The following is a 14,785-nucleotide window of genomic DNA, read 5'->3' on the forward strand; positions in this document are numbered from 1 at the left end:
TCATCCCTCTGTGCCCTGCGATTGGCTGGCAACCAGTTCAGGATGTCCCCCGTCTACAGCCCATAGACAGCTGAGATAGGCACCAGCAAGCCTGCAACCCTAGGTCTATAGAAAATGGCGGCTGTAGAAAGTGGATGAATGAATGGATGATCTGGATGAAGCCTTTCAAGCTTGGGATTTAGTCATTTATAAATGGGTAATTTGTTGTGGGGCAGCTAGCAATCTTGAGCTGTGATAGTGTGAAACATCGGATAAAAAGATGCTCTCAGTTCAATTTCTTGGAAGTTGAAACACTGCCATTTCCTTTTTATCAGAGTAGGTGGAAACCCAGACATAGCACGTACACATGATCACCGAATTGACGTTCCTATTGTTCAGATGAATAGAAACGATGCTCCAACAGGATCGCAAGTTTGTGGGAGCTTTCTGCATCGCACATTGAGACGAGTTGGGGTGAGCAAGGAGGGCAGACCCCGAACTTCTACAAGTAGGGCGTCAGCACCCCGGACAGCGCCCCTCGGCTGGCTTCAAAATAGCATTTCCAAAACACAAAGCGGAGCTTCGTGCGGAGCGGTCAGGATGCCAGCACGGCCGTTCCGGAAGTAGCGAGCTGGCGACCATTTGGAGGAGGGGAAGCGAGCGAGCAGCATCCTGACATCAGGAGCCTCGACGCTATTCGCTCCGCTCATCGAAGCCGCTGGCGTGTCATTGTTGCGGTGCGGGGAGGTCTGCTTGCATTTTCATAGAGCGGACCCCGACTTGAAGCCCGAATCAAACCGCAGGGTGCCTTCTGTTTTTTGGTGTTGCTTTTTATTCCACCCCCCCTCCCTCCCTGCCTCCACCTCTGGTGGCGAGGATGGCAGGCGGGGAGCACCGGGCTGTTTTTGCCGGAAAATGTAAATGACGGCGTTTTTGGGAGAAGATGGAGCGAGCGAGCGCAAACAAGCGATGGCGGCCGCTGTGACTCTTTTGTTGTCTTGAAGGCGCCATGCAGCTCGCCAGCCGCGCTCGGGCTCGCTCGGCTCTTTTGTCGGACGATGCTCGCGAATGTGGGCCAGGCTGCCAGATGTGAGCGCGTGGATGGCGTGTCGTGGTCCCGGTCCCGGTCCCGGTCGTGCTCGTGGTGGTGTTGCCGCCGCACAGCCCGCGTCGAGGCTTCTGCTCGGGGCTCATCGTCCTCTCGTCTCGCCTTCAAAGAACGTCCGGCTGCTGGTTGCATGTCGTGATTTTCGTTTTTTTAATCATTATTCTTTAGGGCCCGCACAATTCAGGCCAACGATCTCGCAGGCGCTGCTGTGAGGAATGGACGCTGGCTTTTGGCACACATGCCATCAGTGGCCGCTTTTTTTGGTGAATTCTCCAAGCGCGGAGGAGCGTAAACACATCCCGGCGCACTTGTGCACGTAGCGGCCCAACATGTTCAAGTATCGGATTCGCATGTTTCTGAACGAACTGAAAGTGCTGGTGTTGATGCGATCCGAGTCGAGCCCGGCCGGCGGCGGCGGTTCCGAGCGCCCGGCCGCCGGGGCCATGCGCGGCTTGGGCATGGGCATGGGCATGGGCGGCTGCGGCTGGGCGCCCTTCGTCGACTGCCGCTCCCGCGACGACGACGACGAGGACTACTACGGCAGCGCCGAGCCGCGGCCGCGCAGCCTGCAGGCCTTGGACGACAAGGAGCCCGGCAAGCTGCAAGTGGGCCTCGACGCCGTTTCCCTCGCCAGCACCGCCAGCAGCCTGAGGAGCCCCCAGTGCCGGATCTGCTTCCAAGGCCCGGAGCAGGTATGCTTCGTGGGCTTTATTCCACCTCCTTCACGCGCACGCGCGACACAACAACAACAAAGGTTTATCTGCCGACATCTCCAACTACAAGTTGCAAGAAGCCACAGTTGAAAAAAAAAACCAACAACAAACAAACAACTAAGTAAAACGTGCCAAATTTCACATTTTAACTTGACATGATTGACGTTATTGCGACATTGATCATTCGTGTTGAAACCTGATAAATGGCGTTATATGTTCGACTTTTGCCTTAGGCAAAACAAAACCAAGAAATCCAAAACAAAACCAAGAAATCCAGGTGACCAGTGGCTATGTCCTTTTGGAGCGGAGCTAAGGGATGGCCAGCTTGTCACTGCACCCATTCTTTTTGCCACCCATGCCAAGGGGATTTTTTTTTTTTTTTAATCTGTGATTTTTCTGCCATTTTCAAACAGACACTGTATTCTTAGACCCCTTTTATATTGCGTTTCAACTTTTTTTAAAACTACATACAGATTTTAACTCATTCAGTACCAGCCTATTTTAGACCCTCCTTAAACCCAACACATAAAAATTAAACCTAACTAGATACCTGGGATTACATTTTTGGACTCCTAAAAACGTATAAAACGTTTTTTACCACCCCACTGAAACATTACTGGTTACACCCATGTTCACAGGTACGAGCTAAATAACATTACTGTGGTGCTCTTCTTCTGTAAATGGAAATGAACAATAGAACCATGTGTTTTAAAAGATAACACATTTACAAGGGAGACACACAATTATTGGCTCTGTGCTGATCCAAAAGTTATTTCATTTTGCTTCATGCGGAAGTGAAATTGATCACATTCTAAAATGAAATTGCAGCAATAGACCTTCATAATCACAAGATCCTCCATTCATTCCTCGACAGCCAGTTTGAGGTCCACTAGTTTGCTCTTTATTTTGCAATTCGGAAATCTGCTAAGACGATTCATAATCAGCCATCTACCTGCAATGTCCACAATAGCTTTTGTCCACTGTGTACCTCTTTTGACCTACATATACTTAAGATGACTATAAATGAGCTGTTTGGGAGCACACAGCCAATTGACCAGCACCCACTTGAATAGATTTATCAGATTCCTAGAGAAAATCACAGCTTTTTTTTTTTTTTTTTAATTTTGCCGAAGCTCATCTCACGCATGAAACGCGAGATGATTTGTTGTTGTTTTGAAGCAGGTGCCTGGGTGGAGGAGCCGCAGCAAACGTTGCCATCCTGCCAGCCTAGCAACAAAGAAAGTTAGCCAATTAGATTGGCGCCATGACAAAAGGAAAGGAATGAGTCACGAGAAATGCACCGTCCCCACATGTCAGTCACAGCTCTTGCTTTTCGCTCCCTTTTTTTTTTCACGTTTCCCTGCCATAACAGGCAAATCCACCTGAAGGCCCAGTCGATGAGTCCGCAGTTTGTAAACGAGCACGAGTGCATCTGGATACTTGCATGGAGTCATTATGCCCTTGGGGATCTGGTCAGGGCGGTAGTCAAGTCCGCCTTTATTGAGTCCAAGTTAAATCCGAGTCACAAAGATTCCAGTAAAAGTACAGATGAGATCAGGACTAAAACTTTAAAGCCTCTATCCCACTGAGGGATCTTGAAAAAAACCCGATAAGAATGCAATGTCCGCTGCTGTTTCCGACACTGACAAACATGCGGCCCTCGGGGCTCAAAACAGAAAAATATAACTTTCATAACCACAAAGTTAGAGAAACTTCATCATGTTCAAAATCTCTTCTTAGATGGCACTGAACCATTTGCTTTCATAACAAAAATTATGTTGTTGTCAAATGTTTCCAAAATTCTTTTGAAGGAGCATGCTCATTTTTAGGAACAGAAACATACTTGAACTCGGTCGAAGGGATACAAATATTATGCTAGTCCAATGGCCGAGTCTGAATCAAATGCCACTGAGTCTGAGTCAAGTAACAAAACAACCAAAAACCATCTCAAGACCACATTCGAGTTTGAGTCAGGACTGTACTTAGGTGATACGGAACTGATATTGGCAACCTGGGACTGTTTTTTTTTTTTAGTTCTTGAAATTGGTCAGGTTATTTTTATGGGCTCGTCTCAGAATAAAAGATATTTTTACTTGGCCTCGGAAAACTGATCAAGAAAACGCATTCTCTAGAAATATTCCGCTAAGGAACCTAAGAAAAGGACTAAAATAAGTCAGAGGATTTTGGGCCTGATGCTGTAGACCCTTGTTTTGAATCCCAAAAAAATTCAACGCACATTCACAGAGCCTTTTGCAAATCTTTCACACTGTTCAATGCAGTGTGAAAAAGCATTTGTGGACACGCGTGCGCATGTTTGACATTCATTCCAGGTAGACATGGCCCAGGGATTTTGTTTTGTTTTGTTTTGTTTTGTTTTGTTTTAATAGGCCTCTACTAATACTTAGCTGTATTTATGAATTGTCATGTCGATAGGCACTTATTGTAATTTGCCACGTGGCTTCCCGCTGCAAGCGGGGAGCACCTTTGGCATTTTCTTGTCATTTCATAATTGAAGAGGTAACAGCGGGGGTCACGACGCATGGAGGGCCAATTACCTGCAGACGGCGTGCCTTCGCATGTGGGCTGCACGTGCTGGTCTCCTGGTTGTCTGAAGGGTCAACCTGCTGGCAGGTCTTTGTGGAAAAATAGGGAGCAAAACGTTTTAGACCTCAACATTTCTTGGGTCACTCAGTTTTACCATCATGACCCGGGCTAAAATCTCCCCAAGGTGACTGTGACTTCCTCATTTTATCAGAAAAAGAAATGTTTATAATAATGATTAATGAAATCAAATTTTGAGTTGATGTCATGTTTAGGTGTGCAACAATTGTTTGAGTCCACAATAAGAATCAACAAAAAGTGTCCTTTTTTGGATCATAGAAGAAATCTGTTATGTAAAAAAAAACAACTATAAAGAGAAATACAATAAATATAAATTAATATTTGTCCACAGAAATATATTAAACAATTGCCAGAAAATGGTTGACCCTTGCTTGGTGTACCTCCCCAATGTCGTACTGGAGGACAAAATATGTTTTGATCAAGCTCCGTTGAGTAAAATGATGCAAGCATGAGTCAAGTCTGTTGTCATGGTTACAATTACATCTTGGCCATTTCGCCATTGGCCAAGGCTCATAGTTTGGCTACACTGAAAAAAAAATGAAAGTAAATGTTGCTGAAAATCAATGATTGATTAACAATCAGATGTTGTGGCTTGTTTTACGTACTGTATTTTTTATAATTGTTTTTCATCTCTAAATCTGTGAACGCTGCTTAGCATTTTTATTTATGCGCTGGTGTCAAGGACATTCGCGATCTGGCCCGACAAACGTGTAAACTCTTAATCATCCTATTATGTGTCTCAGTTTTTTTATGCTTTCAATAATTTTAACCTCAAATGACCATGCAACATCATAAAAATTGCTGATGATACAGTGAAATATGCATCTTTCTAATTGTTTTGAAGTGATTTAGTGACGAGAAAAAATATTGATATCTGCAAAGAGAAAAGACAAATTGCAAATTTGGAAAAAACAAAACAAAAAGAAAAATACATTTGTTTCAAACAACACCGGAAGTAGATGTGCTCGATTAGCAAAGTGTGCCACAAACAAATGACAAATAAAGGAGGAACAAAGTTTAGTACAGCATACAGTGAAAAGTAAAAACTCAACAAATTGATGAAAAAAATCCAACAGAATTCTGAAGCCAAGCAAAATCGACCTGCTCCAGTTTTTGTTATGAAAACGCGGCTCGTGGCCAAGCAAGGTTCAGCTTCGCTTGTGCAACCCGCCAGCCAATCAGAAGCGTGTGTGTGTGTTCGAACCCTGTCACAACATTTGGCGTACAATTTGATGGTGACGCAAAACCTTCTGTCACTCATGCTTGACGGGACGCTTTCTGACAAGGCTGAAAAAAAATCCATACAGACTCGAACCGCTCGAAATGAGCGGTTTCAATCTCTGTTTATGACATAAATTTTGTACTTGCGCCTCAAAAACAGAATGATCCAAGGGCTATCTTGAAAATTTTTGATTTTTTTATACATGCTCAAGTAAATCAAACGATCAATTATATATATTTTTTATATTTACTGAGTTGTTTCTTTTTTTGAAAAATAAAATACATAAAGTCGATCATTTTTGTCTAGTCCAATTTAATAGGGGAATCATGCGGTGCCCCTACGAAGGAGCTTCCAAGCGGAATGGATTGTGCCGTTTTGCTGACTTGTCGCGGTGCTTCCCTCTTTTGTCCCGCAGGGCGAGCTGCTGAGCCCGTGCCGCTGCGACGGCTCCGTGCGCTGCACCCACCAGCCCTGCCTCATCCGCTGGATCAGCGAGAGGGGCTCGTGGAGCTGCGAACTCTGTTACTTCAAGTACCAGGTCCTGGCCATCAGTACCAAAAACCCCCTGCAGGTAGCTCGCCCGTCTATACTTCCGCTTCAAAACGACGTTGACGACTCCGAGTTACAGCTGTGAAGCTGATTCAATGATTTACTGGCGGCTCTCAGAACCAGCAAGGATTCTCCAGGCATTGTGGCTGTGAAAATTATCTTGAGCTCGTTCAGTTTACAAAACAAAACGTGGTGTCTAATCCCGGCGCATTGTGCCACATGGTGCCCAATTGGCTCAAATTTAGGTCTCAGTTCTGACACATTGGAGGCACCTTCATGGATTTGGGGCGAAAACACGCCATCTCCTATTCATTCGCCTGAAGTAGCATCTTGAACCAATGTCAATTTGTTTGGTTTCATGTCACATTTTGCAAGTCAATGTTCTAAATTTAGCACTCCAGATGCCTTGTTTTGATCGGTTCGGTTGGAACAATCATCTAGGTATCTTAAACCCGATTCTTAAAACATATCATACACCCCTCATATGAGTGTGTATCTGCTATACTGATATAATGACCAACTACTGGACAGATGGCTTTCTTGACTTAATCTGATTTTGAAGTGCTGCAACAATCTCACTCCTTTAAAGTGAGGCATAATCTCCTTCCAGGGTGCTCAAGTAGATACTTTGTGATCTATGAATCCCTCGGCACTATGGGTATTGTTCTCGGAACCGTTCTTCAAAGTTAGTAGTGTTTCTTTGAAGATGTGTGGCTAGGCCAGTGTGCTGCAGAGTACCCTACCAAAACAACCACGAAAAAAATTGATGTAACAGAAAAACTGGAGTAAATGGGCCAAAACCTCATCTTGTAAATGTTCGTTATTCTTATTTATTTTTTGATCTATCTATCTATCTATCTATCTATCTATCTATCTATCTATCTATCTATCTATCTATCTATCTATCTATCTATCTATCTATCTATCTATCTATCTATCTATCTATCTATCTATCTATCATGCTCTCTCTCTCTCTCTCTCTCTCTGATGCCAGCATCTCCATGAAATATAGCGCAACCTTGTGTGGGGAGGGAAAAAAAGGCTGTTTGTGTATGAAGAAGGACAAGGTTGGAGTGCATGTGTGCACCTCTCCGCCTCTCTTATTGGTGGAGCGGGTTGTTGCCATGGAAATGTGTGCAAGTCGGAAGCCAGGAAACGAATTGGACATGCAAATGGAACATAACTTGCACAGAAATGTCATTGTAAAAGAAAATATTGATATGAGTGGATTTTCAACAGCATAGTGTCTTAGTGGAGACTCTCGAGTGTGTGCATGTTTGGTCCTGTGTCAGGAAAGGCTGCAGTCACTCCATCAAATGAGCAAACTGTGTAATGTTTTGCAGTATTAATGTTGTTCATTCAAGTTGTTAATGTAATCAGCGGTGCACTGACACAACCTTTTCACTTTTGATATGATACCAATGTTCCAGTCCAGCGTACTGCTGGATATTTATCTGATTTCAGAGGGAATGATACATTCTTTCATTTTGCTTCTTGTGTATAAAATGTTGGAATAGACTTGTTCAAGTGATACCATTCAAAGAACGATAGCCAGAGGCAGTACCAAGGCTCATAAGGGGTATTGTTTCCCTCTTTACTGTTTAAGTTTTGTACTTTGCGCCACATTGAAACACATGCTTGCTAGTCTCAGAATCAAGTGCCTGCCAATGAACAACAATGTTTTTTTGAATGACAGTTCATTTCTGTTTAAGAGTGTCAGGTTTTGTTAGACTTCATTCGTATGGAACAATCACCATGGTTCAGCATGCACATAGCTAATAGATTGCTTGTAAAAAAAAAAAAAAAAGAAAAGAAAGAAAAGTGCATTCTCGTGAAGACTGCTTGTTCAATTGACATTGCACATTCCCTCTCGGAGGATGAGGAAGAAGAATAAGAGGAATAGGTACAGTATATCAAGCGCCGCAGCAACATGACATAACACACCATCAATGCGCTATGTTGGCCAACTTCAGAATAAAAACCCCAAATAATAGATGTCAATGTAATCACTTTAAGAAACTTTTATTTGAAGTTTTTCCTCTGGGAGCTGTTTAAGCTCTAATTAGCTCTTCATGACTAATTCTTTGGCAGCTGCTGACATGAGGACAATGTATGGTGCATTCAAATGCATTTGAACTATCTATCTATCTATCTATCTATCTATCTATCTATCTATCTATCTATCTATCTATCTATCTATCTATCTATCTATCTATCTATCTATCTATCTATCTATCTATCTATCTATCTATCTATCTATCTATCTATCTATCTATCTATCTATCTATCTATCTATCTATCTATCTATCTATCTATCTATCTATCTATCTATCTATCTATCTATCTATCTATCTATCTATCTAAATATATTTTTTTTAATGTCTTGAAAAGTAACAAGTGTGTTTTGTTGGCGCCCGTGCTGGGCAGTGGCAGGCCATCTCGCTGACGGTGATCGAGAAGGTGCAGATCGCCGCCATCATCCTGGGATCCTTGTTCCTCATTGCCAGCATCTCCTGGCTCATCTGGTCCTCCCTCAGCCCTTCGGCAAAATGGCAGCGGCAGGACCTGCTCTTCCAAATCTGCTACGGCATGTACGGATTCATGGACATCGTCTGCATAGGTAAAGCTTTTTGCAAAATTACAAAATCCAAAGAGGTAAAGCGATGCCGTCAGATACAACCTGAGATTCTGTGACCATGTTGTTCACTCAAAGTTTCCTAAACTCAAAACCTGGTTGAGTTACTTCCACTAGTTGCAGTTGTGTTGACACGCTCTGTAGTTTAAACCATTTATTGTATATTTATTTCTTTTGGCAGTATATTACCTTAGTATTATATTGTTACTTAGCTCTTAAAAATGTATTTACATTGTTTTTAAAAACTTGATTAATTTCGCCCGATTCCGTGGATGCATAATGCACCAGCAGAAATGCAAAGGCAAATATGTCTTGTTCAATGCACTCAATGCACATTGCGGCCCCAGCTTGCCGAGGTGGCGCAACATTGCATGGAAGCCGAATGAGAGAAGCAGATGGTAAACAGGTAGGAAGCCGAAAGGCAGTAAATGATGATGACATCACGGGACAATCCGGTCCTACGGGCCAGATGACGTCATGCGCCCATGGGTGGCACCAACCCGGCCCCTACATCACTTGACTTACCGTGTGTTGATTGATGAGCACAAAATATTAAGTCAAAATAGATGGAATGAAAATCTATTAAAAGAAAGCATAGACTCTCTTCTTTCTCTATTGTTGTCATGTACCGGTGGTCGTACATCAATAAAGTGGTTTCCACGTTAGACATTTACAATAGAGGGGAATCAGATACTCGACCAGCCATCCCTGTTGGAAAAAAAAAGTATACAGTACTTGACAAAGGCGGTAAATGAGTTACATGAAACAAAAGACAAAATGTAACAAATGCAAAGTTGCTGTGTCATCATTTGGCCACCGTCAGTGCGTTTTGGTTTTCTGGCACTTGAAGGACAATATTACCTGGTGGAAAGAAAGAAATTTTGAACAGGTCTGGTCAATACGTCGATCGGGCTTCCTCCCTCAATCTATAAAACAGGGCAGCCAGGTCCGGTCCTCGAGAGCCCCTATTCAGCCTGTTTTCCATTGAACCCTCATCCGGTACATCTGATTCAAGTTGCTATGATTGTTATCAGACTTTTATCCTCAGATTATTAGTTTATTAGCTGAACGTTTGAATCAGGTGTACCGGATGATGTTTACATGGAAAACAGGCTGGATAGGGGCTTTCGAGGAATGGACTTGGGCACCCCTGATCTTGAATATTCAACCCAATTCCAAAATACAGTAAACATCGCAGTCATGAGTCACACTTTTTCCTGTGGTGCTCATTGTGTTGCGATTTCTGATATGTGGGCCTTGGCCCCCCGAACACAGTCACGGTTTTACTTTACTGGAGGCTCAGCTCCACATTTGGTTCTCCGGACGCCAGTAATAGTAGTCTTTCTTTGCAGAGCAGAAAGATCACAAGCCTATCTTTCTACATATATTCTTGTACCTTCTGTGATGATATGTGTTGCTCAAAAGATGACTACGCCACCACATAGATGATAAAGAGTTAACCTGGATGTGCCTGTGGCATTTCTCATTGTAGTTTAGCATACAGCTCATAGAGGCTCTGTAGTGTCGTTGAGAGGATTTTTCCAAATGTTTTGAAAGAATTGTCTGCTCCAAACTGCGACTTAGTTGTGTTCATTGACACTCGCAATACAAAGCCAAAAATCATCCCATTGATGGTTAGTATATTTAAAACACCAGATGTGGGGAGTCCATCGCCGACGGACACCCGTTTTGCGAATGACAGGAATGCTAAAAAGAACTTATTTTTTCATCCGTTGTTGTCATTAGATGTCCGTCAGGCTCACGTTCCTTTTGCTGACAGAAATCAAGTCACCTAGCTTGCATGTTTGTCTGCTGTGTCTTTAGTTTAAACTAAAAACAGCAATTTCTTTGCAGTCAATATAACTAAAGTCAATTTACTTTGCCACCAAACAGTGGAGAATTGTGTCCAATTGAGTACATCAACTACTTTTTATCAACTTATCATTCACAGCAACTGACCTACAGGGGAGATCTTTGTGCTGCCTTTCTGAGTCATGGTTTTCATGAACCAAAATGCATACTGTACACAATCACAATTGCTTGCGGATTTAATGTGCAAACTGAGTGCTAAAAGTAATGTTTAGAATTACGTGTAAAGCGATTTTTTTAATGCTATTTTGCTTTTTTATTATGATTTACATAAAGACATTACTTGATAATAGCCAAGCAAAGCATTCTCGTTCAAGTAACGAATGAGGAACAAGCTCAGCAGCAATACAGAAGTTTTTAAATCCGACTGGTTGTCGTCTGACGAAACGACGATTACAATTTTCAGCGTGAAAAAAATGGCGGACCGACGATGACGAAAGGGGGGCGGGGCACTAACGACACTCAGAAAGTCCATTCAGAAGGCAGCAGGCAAATTTGCCATTCAGTAAGGAGCTTGTGTCAGACAAGATTGTGACAAGTTGTCCCTTACGCCCGCAGGCCTCATCATCCACGAGGGTTCGTCCGTCTATCGCATCTTTAAGCGATGGCAGGCCGTCAACCAGCAGTGGAAAGTGCTCAACTATGAGAAATCAAAGGACCTGGGCGACCCGGTGAGCCTGGCCGGCAAGGCGGGGGCACGCGGCGCTCGTGGGGCTCCACACGGCCTGGCGGGCGGCAGCGCGGGCCGGCACGGCCGCAGGCTGAGAACTATTCTGAACCACCACTGCGGCTACACCATCTTGCACATCCTCAGCCAGCTGCGGCCCAGCGACCCGCGGATCAGTGCTGCCGCCAACCGGGAGGTGGTGATGAGGGTCACCACCGTATGAGGCCTCCTCTTTGCCTTTGAGTACGGACAGGCGAGCAGATGGACGCCGTATGACAAAATGGTCCGATGACTCGCAAAGGAAGCAGCGACGCCCGCAGCGTCAACACGCTTACCAGGGGTTCTCCTCGTTTCTTACGACTCAAAGGAAGCCAGATGCTGCTTTTCAATAATGAAGCAAGTGATGAAAAAAAAGACAAAACATATTGAAAAGACATCTAGCGAGGACGGGGGGGCGGGGTAGGGCGGGGGCATAAACGGGCTTTCTACCCTGACGGGAGACGACGAGATGTTTTTTCCAGTTTTACTATCAGGATGCTCAGAGACATTTCTCTTTCAGTTGATCCTTGCGTTTGGTTCGCATCTTTTCTCCTGCTTTGGTTTTCTACTCCAGCTTTGGTTTTGTACGAATCAAGAAACCATGAAAGTCCATCCATGATGAGCCTTTCCAGACACCTCCACTATGTCCAATTCTTCATCTGAACATGCTTCCCAATGCTGGCCAATAGACCTATAGGAAGGAACCGGAGGGAAACAAACGGGAAGAAAAGGATAATTAAAGGAAAAAAATACTCATAATAGTAAAGTTGAGGAGACATAATCTCTCTGCAATAAATACATATTATGTACATTTCACAGGGAATTTTGCATGGTATATCATTTTATTTATCACATAACATGAACACAAATTTGCTCTGTTTCAAATGGTGCTTGCCAAAATAAACACTTTCAAACCATACGTTTTCATTACACCAACTTTTTGTCAAGGGGAAGAAAGACGAACAGGGCAGTACTTTCACTGTCACTGACAGTCCCAATTTTGATGTTTTGAGTCCCAACGGCTTTTACTAGCCCCATCGTTTGATCGCACCCTACCTTGCCGTTTTTTTTTTTTTTTTAACAGTTCAACAAACTCTTCAGTTGACTGAAGATGCGTTCAATTACAAATCACCAAGTAGGATATCTCAAAAGTCATTCAAAATATGAATTCAACGCATCAGACCACAAAGTCCATGTGCACATTGCAGGGGGTATGTGAAAACATATACTTTATTTGAAAAACCAAAATGGGAACAGATGCATGTTGACTCAAGTTGCAGGGCAGCGTATACAAATTTTCTACCAGAGGTGTCTCTGCACTTGGGTGCTGATGGAGCAAAATGCAGGCGCAAAAGAATGATCTTTAAAGAGTAATAATCTATAAATAATATTTTATCATGAAAAATAATATCCTTGATTATGACTACCAATTATGTTGCAAAGGCAATTCCGGTATAAACATTTTGCATAATCCAGAAGGTTTGCTAAAGCCTAACACAATTTCTCAAACTGTGACTCAAATAAGGCCAGTCCATGAGCTTTTGTTTAAGTGACGAGTCACCAAAATCGTAGTGCGCATGTCTGTAACCGCTCTCAGCAGACAGCCATGGGGCTCAGTCAACGCGGCCTCAAATCAGCCAATTAAAATATTGGTGTGACATACGTTAGACTCAAGACACAACAAACTTTTGGTGGATAGCGGCAGCAAGCTAGCACTGTTTTCATTGTAACCTAAAGGACAATAAAAGCAACTCATCAATATGAATGATGTAGATGCAAAACATTTGAAATTAAACCTTTAGCCTGTGGATTTTAACATCGTTCAATCAAGAAGGAACAAATCCGCCCCTTCATCTCCGAATGGCTCAAAAAGAACGTGACCAACTGTATTTGTGATTAGAAAATCGCTGGACACCACATGTCGTACAATGGGATTCAAAGATCGAATCGACTGAGAGAAAAGTGGATGACTTTGGTCTAGAGATAGGGGCAAGCGCCGATGATACAGAGGAGAACTTGGAAACAAGGAAGCTTGGCCAAGTGGCGGAGAGATTTTGCAAAAGTGAACATCGTAGAGCAGCACGGCTCATGGTAAGTTCAGCGAATCATTTCCATGTGCTGAATTTGAATGTGCAACTAAAATCTGCTGTACAGTCACTCAGAGTTGCATACAGGCTACACGCTGTCTCTGTTGCAGTTGGGGTTAGGGTTACAACCTACAGGATGCATTATATGAAGCTGTGTGACTGTTCAAAATTAGTTATCACAACTCAAATGACAACAACGGAGTCAGAAAAATACTTATGATCACTAAAAAGGAAAAACAAGTTTACAAGAAGCACAATAGGCTGGCAGAAATTAAATGCACTAGCTACTGTATGGTGTCCATTGAAAATTAATTCAGTCATGGCTTATTGGACTTTGACCAATTGGTTTTGGACAAGTTTGCTCGGATGAAAGCTCAATGCTCATTCTTTCTATCCAAGAAATGAACAGCTCTAGTGAGTGATACTTCGATTTGAAGTCTTTTAAAGCGTTTATTCATAATTTTGTAAAGTTAGTAAGAAAATAGGATTGTGTTGTTGAATTGGAATAGAATTGTGTAGGTTTTACTGCTTTTGCCCACTGTGGTGCCCCCTCAACTTGTCATGCTAGAGACGCCACTGCTTGGCACACACAAACGAAAAAGGCTGGGTCATGAGAAGTGCAGTGATCAGTTTAGAGCTATTAACGGTCATCCAAGGTAGCATTTTGGACTAGCCAAAGCAATAACACATCGACCAGTAACCAGATTTACTAGCAATTAAATTTGTTATAGTTCCTGGTTAGAATCTATTGCATAGCCTACTTCTTTTTCAGCGAGATTGTCATGCCCCCATTTTTATTCTTGAAAATCTAGTCAAACTATAGGCAAACGTAAGTTTTAAATAATGGCGATTCTTTTTGCATATTTTCTGTTACGATTTACAGTCAGGCGGATTCTGAATTATGCTCGAATCATTGTTGCCAGGCGCCATTGAAATTGCTCAAAAAGAAAAAGCAGGCGACGTCAATTCTAGCGGCGTTTGTCGCCCCCTAGCGGTCACAAGAAGCGCATCGCAAACAGACGCCTTCCTATTTTCATTACAAGTTACTCTGCCGGGTCTGGTTTTGGACATGGCTCGTGTGACGCTGTCCATGAAAAGCTCATTCCAAACATTCGAAACTCGCAGTAAGCAGTTCTGCTCCAAGAAAGTGGGACTTTATCTTTCAGCATTTCAAGTCAGCATTTAAAAGTGAAGTAATTTATAGCTGCTCTTTGAAGTTTTGTTTTTGTCGCTTTGCAGTCGTTCTTTGTACCTGATCGCTAAGGCCTCACGAGGAACAACGCCTGAGCAGGTGG

At 43.1% G+C, this 14,785-nt stretch overlaps 1 protein-coding gene across 1 annotated transcript; it reads left to right on the forward strand.

The window, feature by feature from the left end:
* The first annotated feature begins 485 nt into the window (after nucleotides 1-485).
* On the forward strand, nucleotides 486-12,322 carry marchf9 (membrane-associated ring finger (C3HC4) 9). The gene is made up of 4 exons (XM_088408711.1): nucleotides 486-1,779; nucleotides 6,060-6,215; nucleotides 8,621-8,813; nucleotides 11,256-12,322. Exons 1-4 carry the CDS (start codon nucleotides 1,417-1,419, stop codon nucleotides 11,585-11,587), a joined length of 1,044 nt encoding a protein of 347 aa, XP_088264837.1. The 5' UTR covers nucleotides 486-1,416; the 3' UTR covers nucleotides 11,588-12,322.
* The last annotated feature ends 2,463 nt before the right edge of the window (nucleotides 12,323-14,785 follow it).

This window comes from Hippichthys cyanospilos, chromosome 2 (genome assembly GCF_059441005.1).
Source record: "Hippichthys cyanospilos isolate Australia breed blue-spotted pipefish chromosome 2, RoL_Hcya_1.0, whole genome shotgun sequence".
NCBI lineage: Eukaryota > Metazoa > Chordata > Actinopteri > Syngnathiformes > Syngnathidae > Hippichthys > Hippichthys cyanospilos.

What these genes read in the sequence shown, in the direction of transcription:
- marchf9 (XM_088408711.1), top strand. Translation starts at nt 1,417, where the DNA reads ATGTTCAAGTATCGGATTCGCATGTTTCTGAACGAACTGAAAGTGCTG. An exon ending in GCTTCCAAGGCCCGGAGCAG is followed by an intron (nt 1,780 to 6,059) that starts GTATGCTTCGTG and finishes TTTGTCCCGCAG; the next exon opens with GGCGAGCTGCTGAGCCCGTG. An exon ending in CATGGACATCGTCTGCATAG is followed by an intron (nt 8,814 to 11,255) that starts GTAAAGCTTTTT and finishes TTACGCCCGCAG; the next exon opens with GCCTCATCATCCACGAGGGT.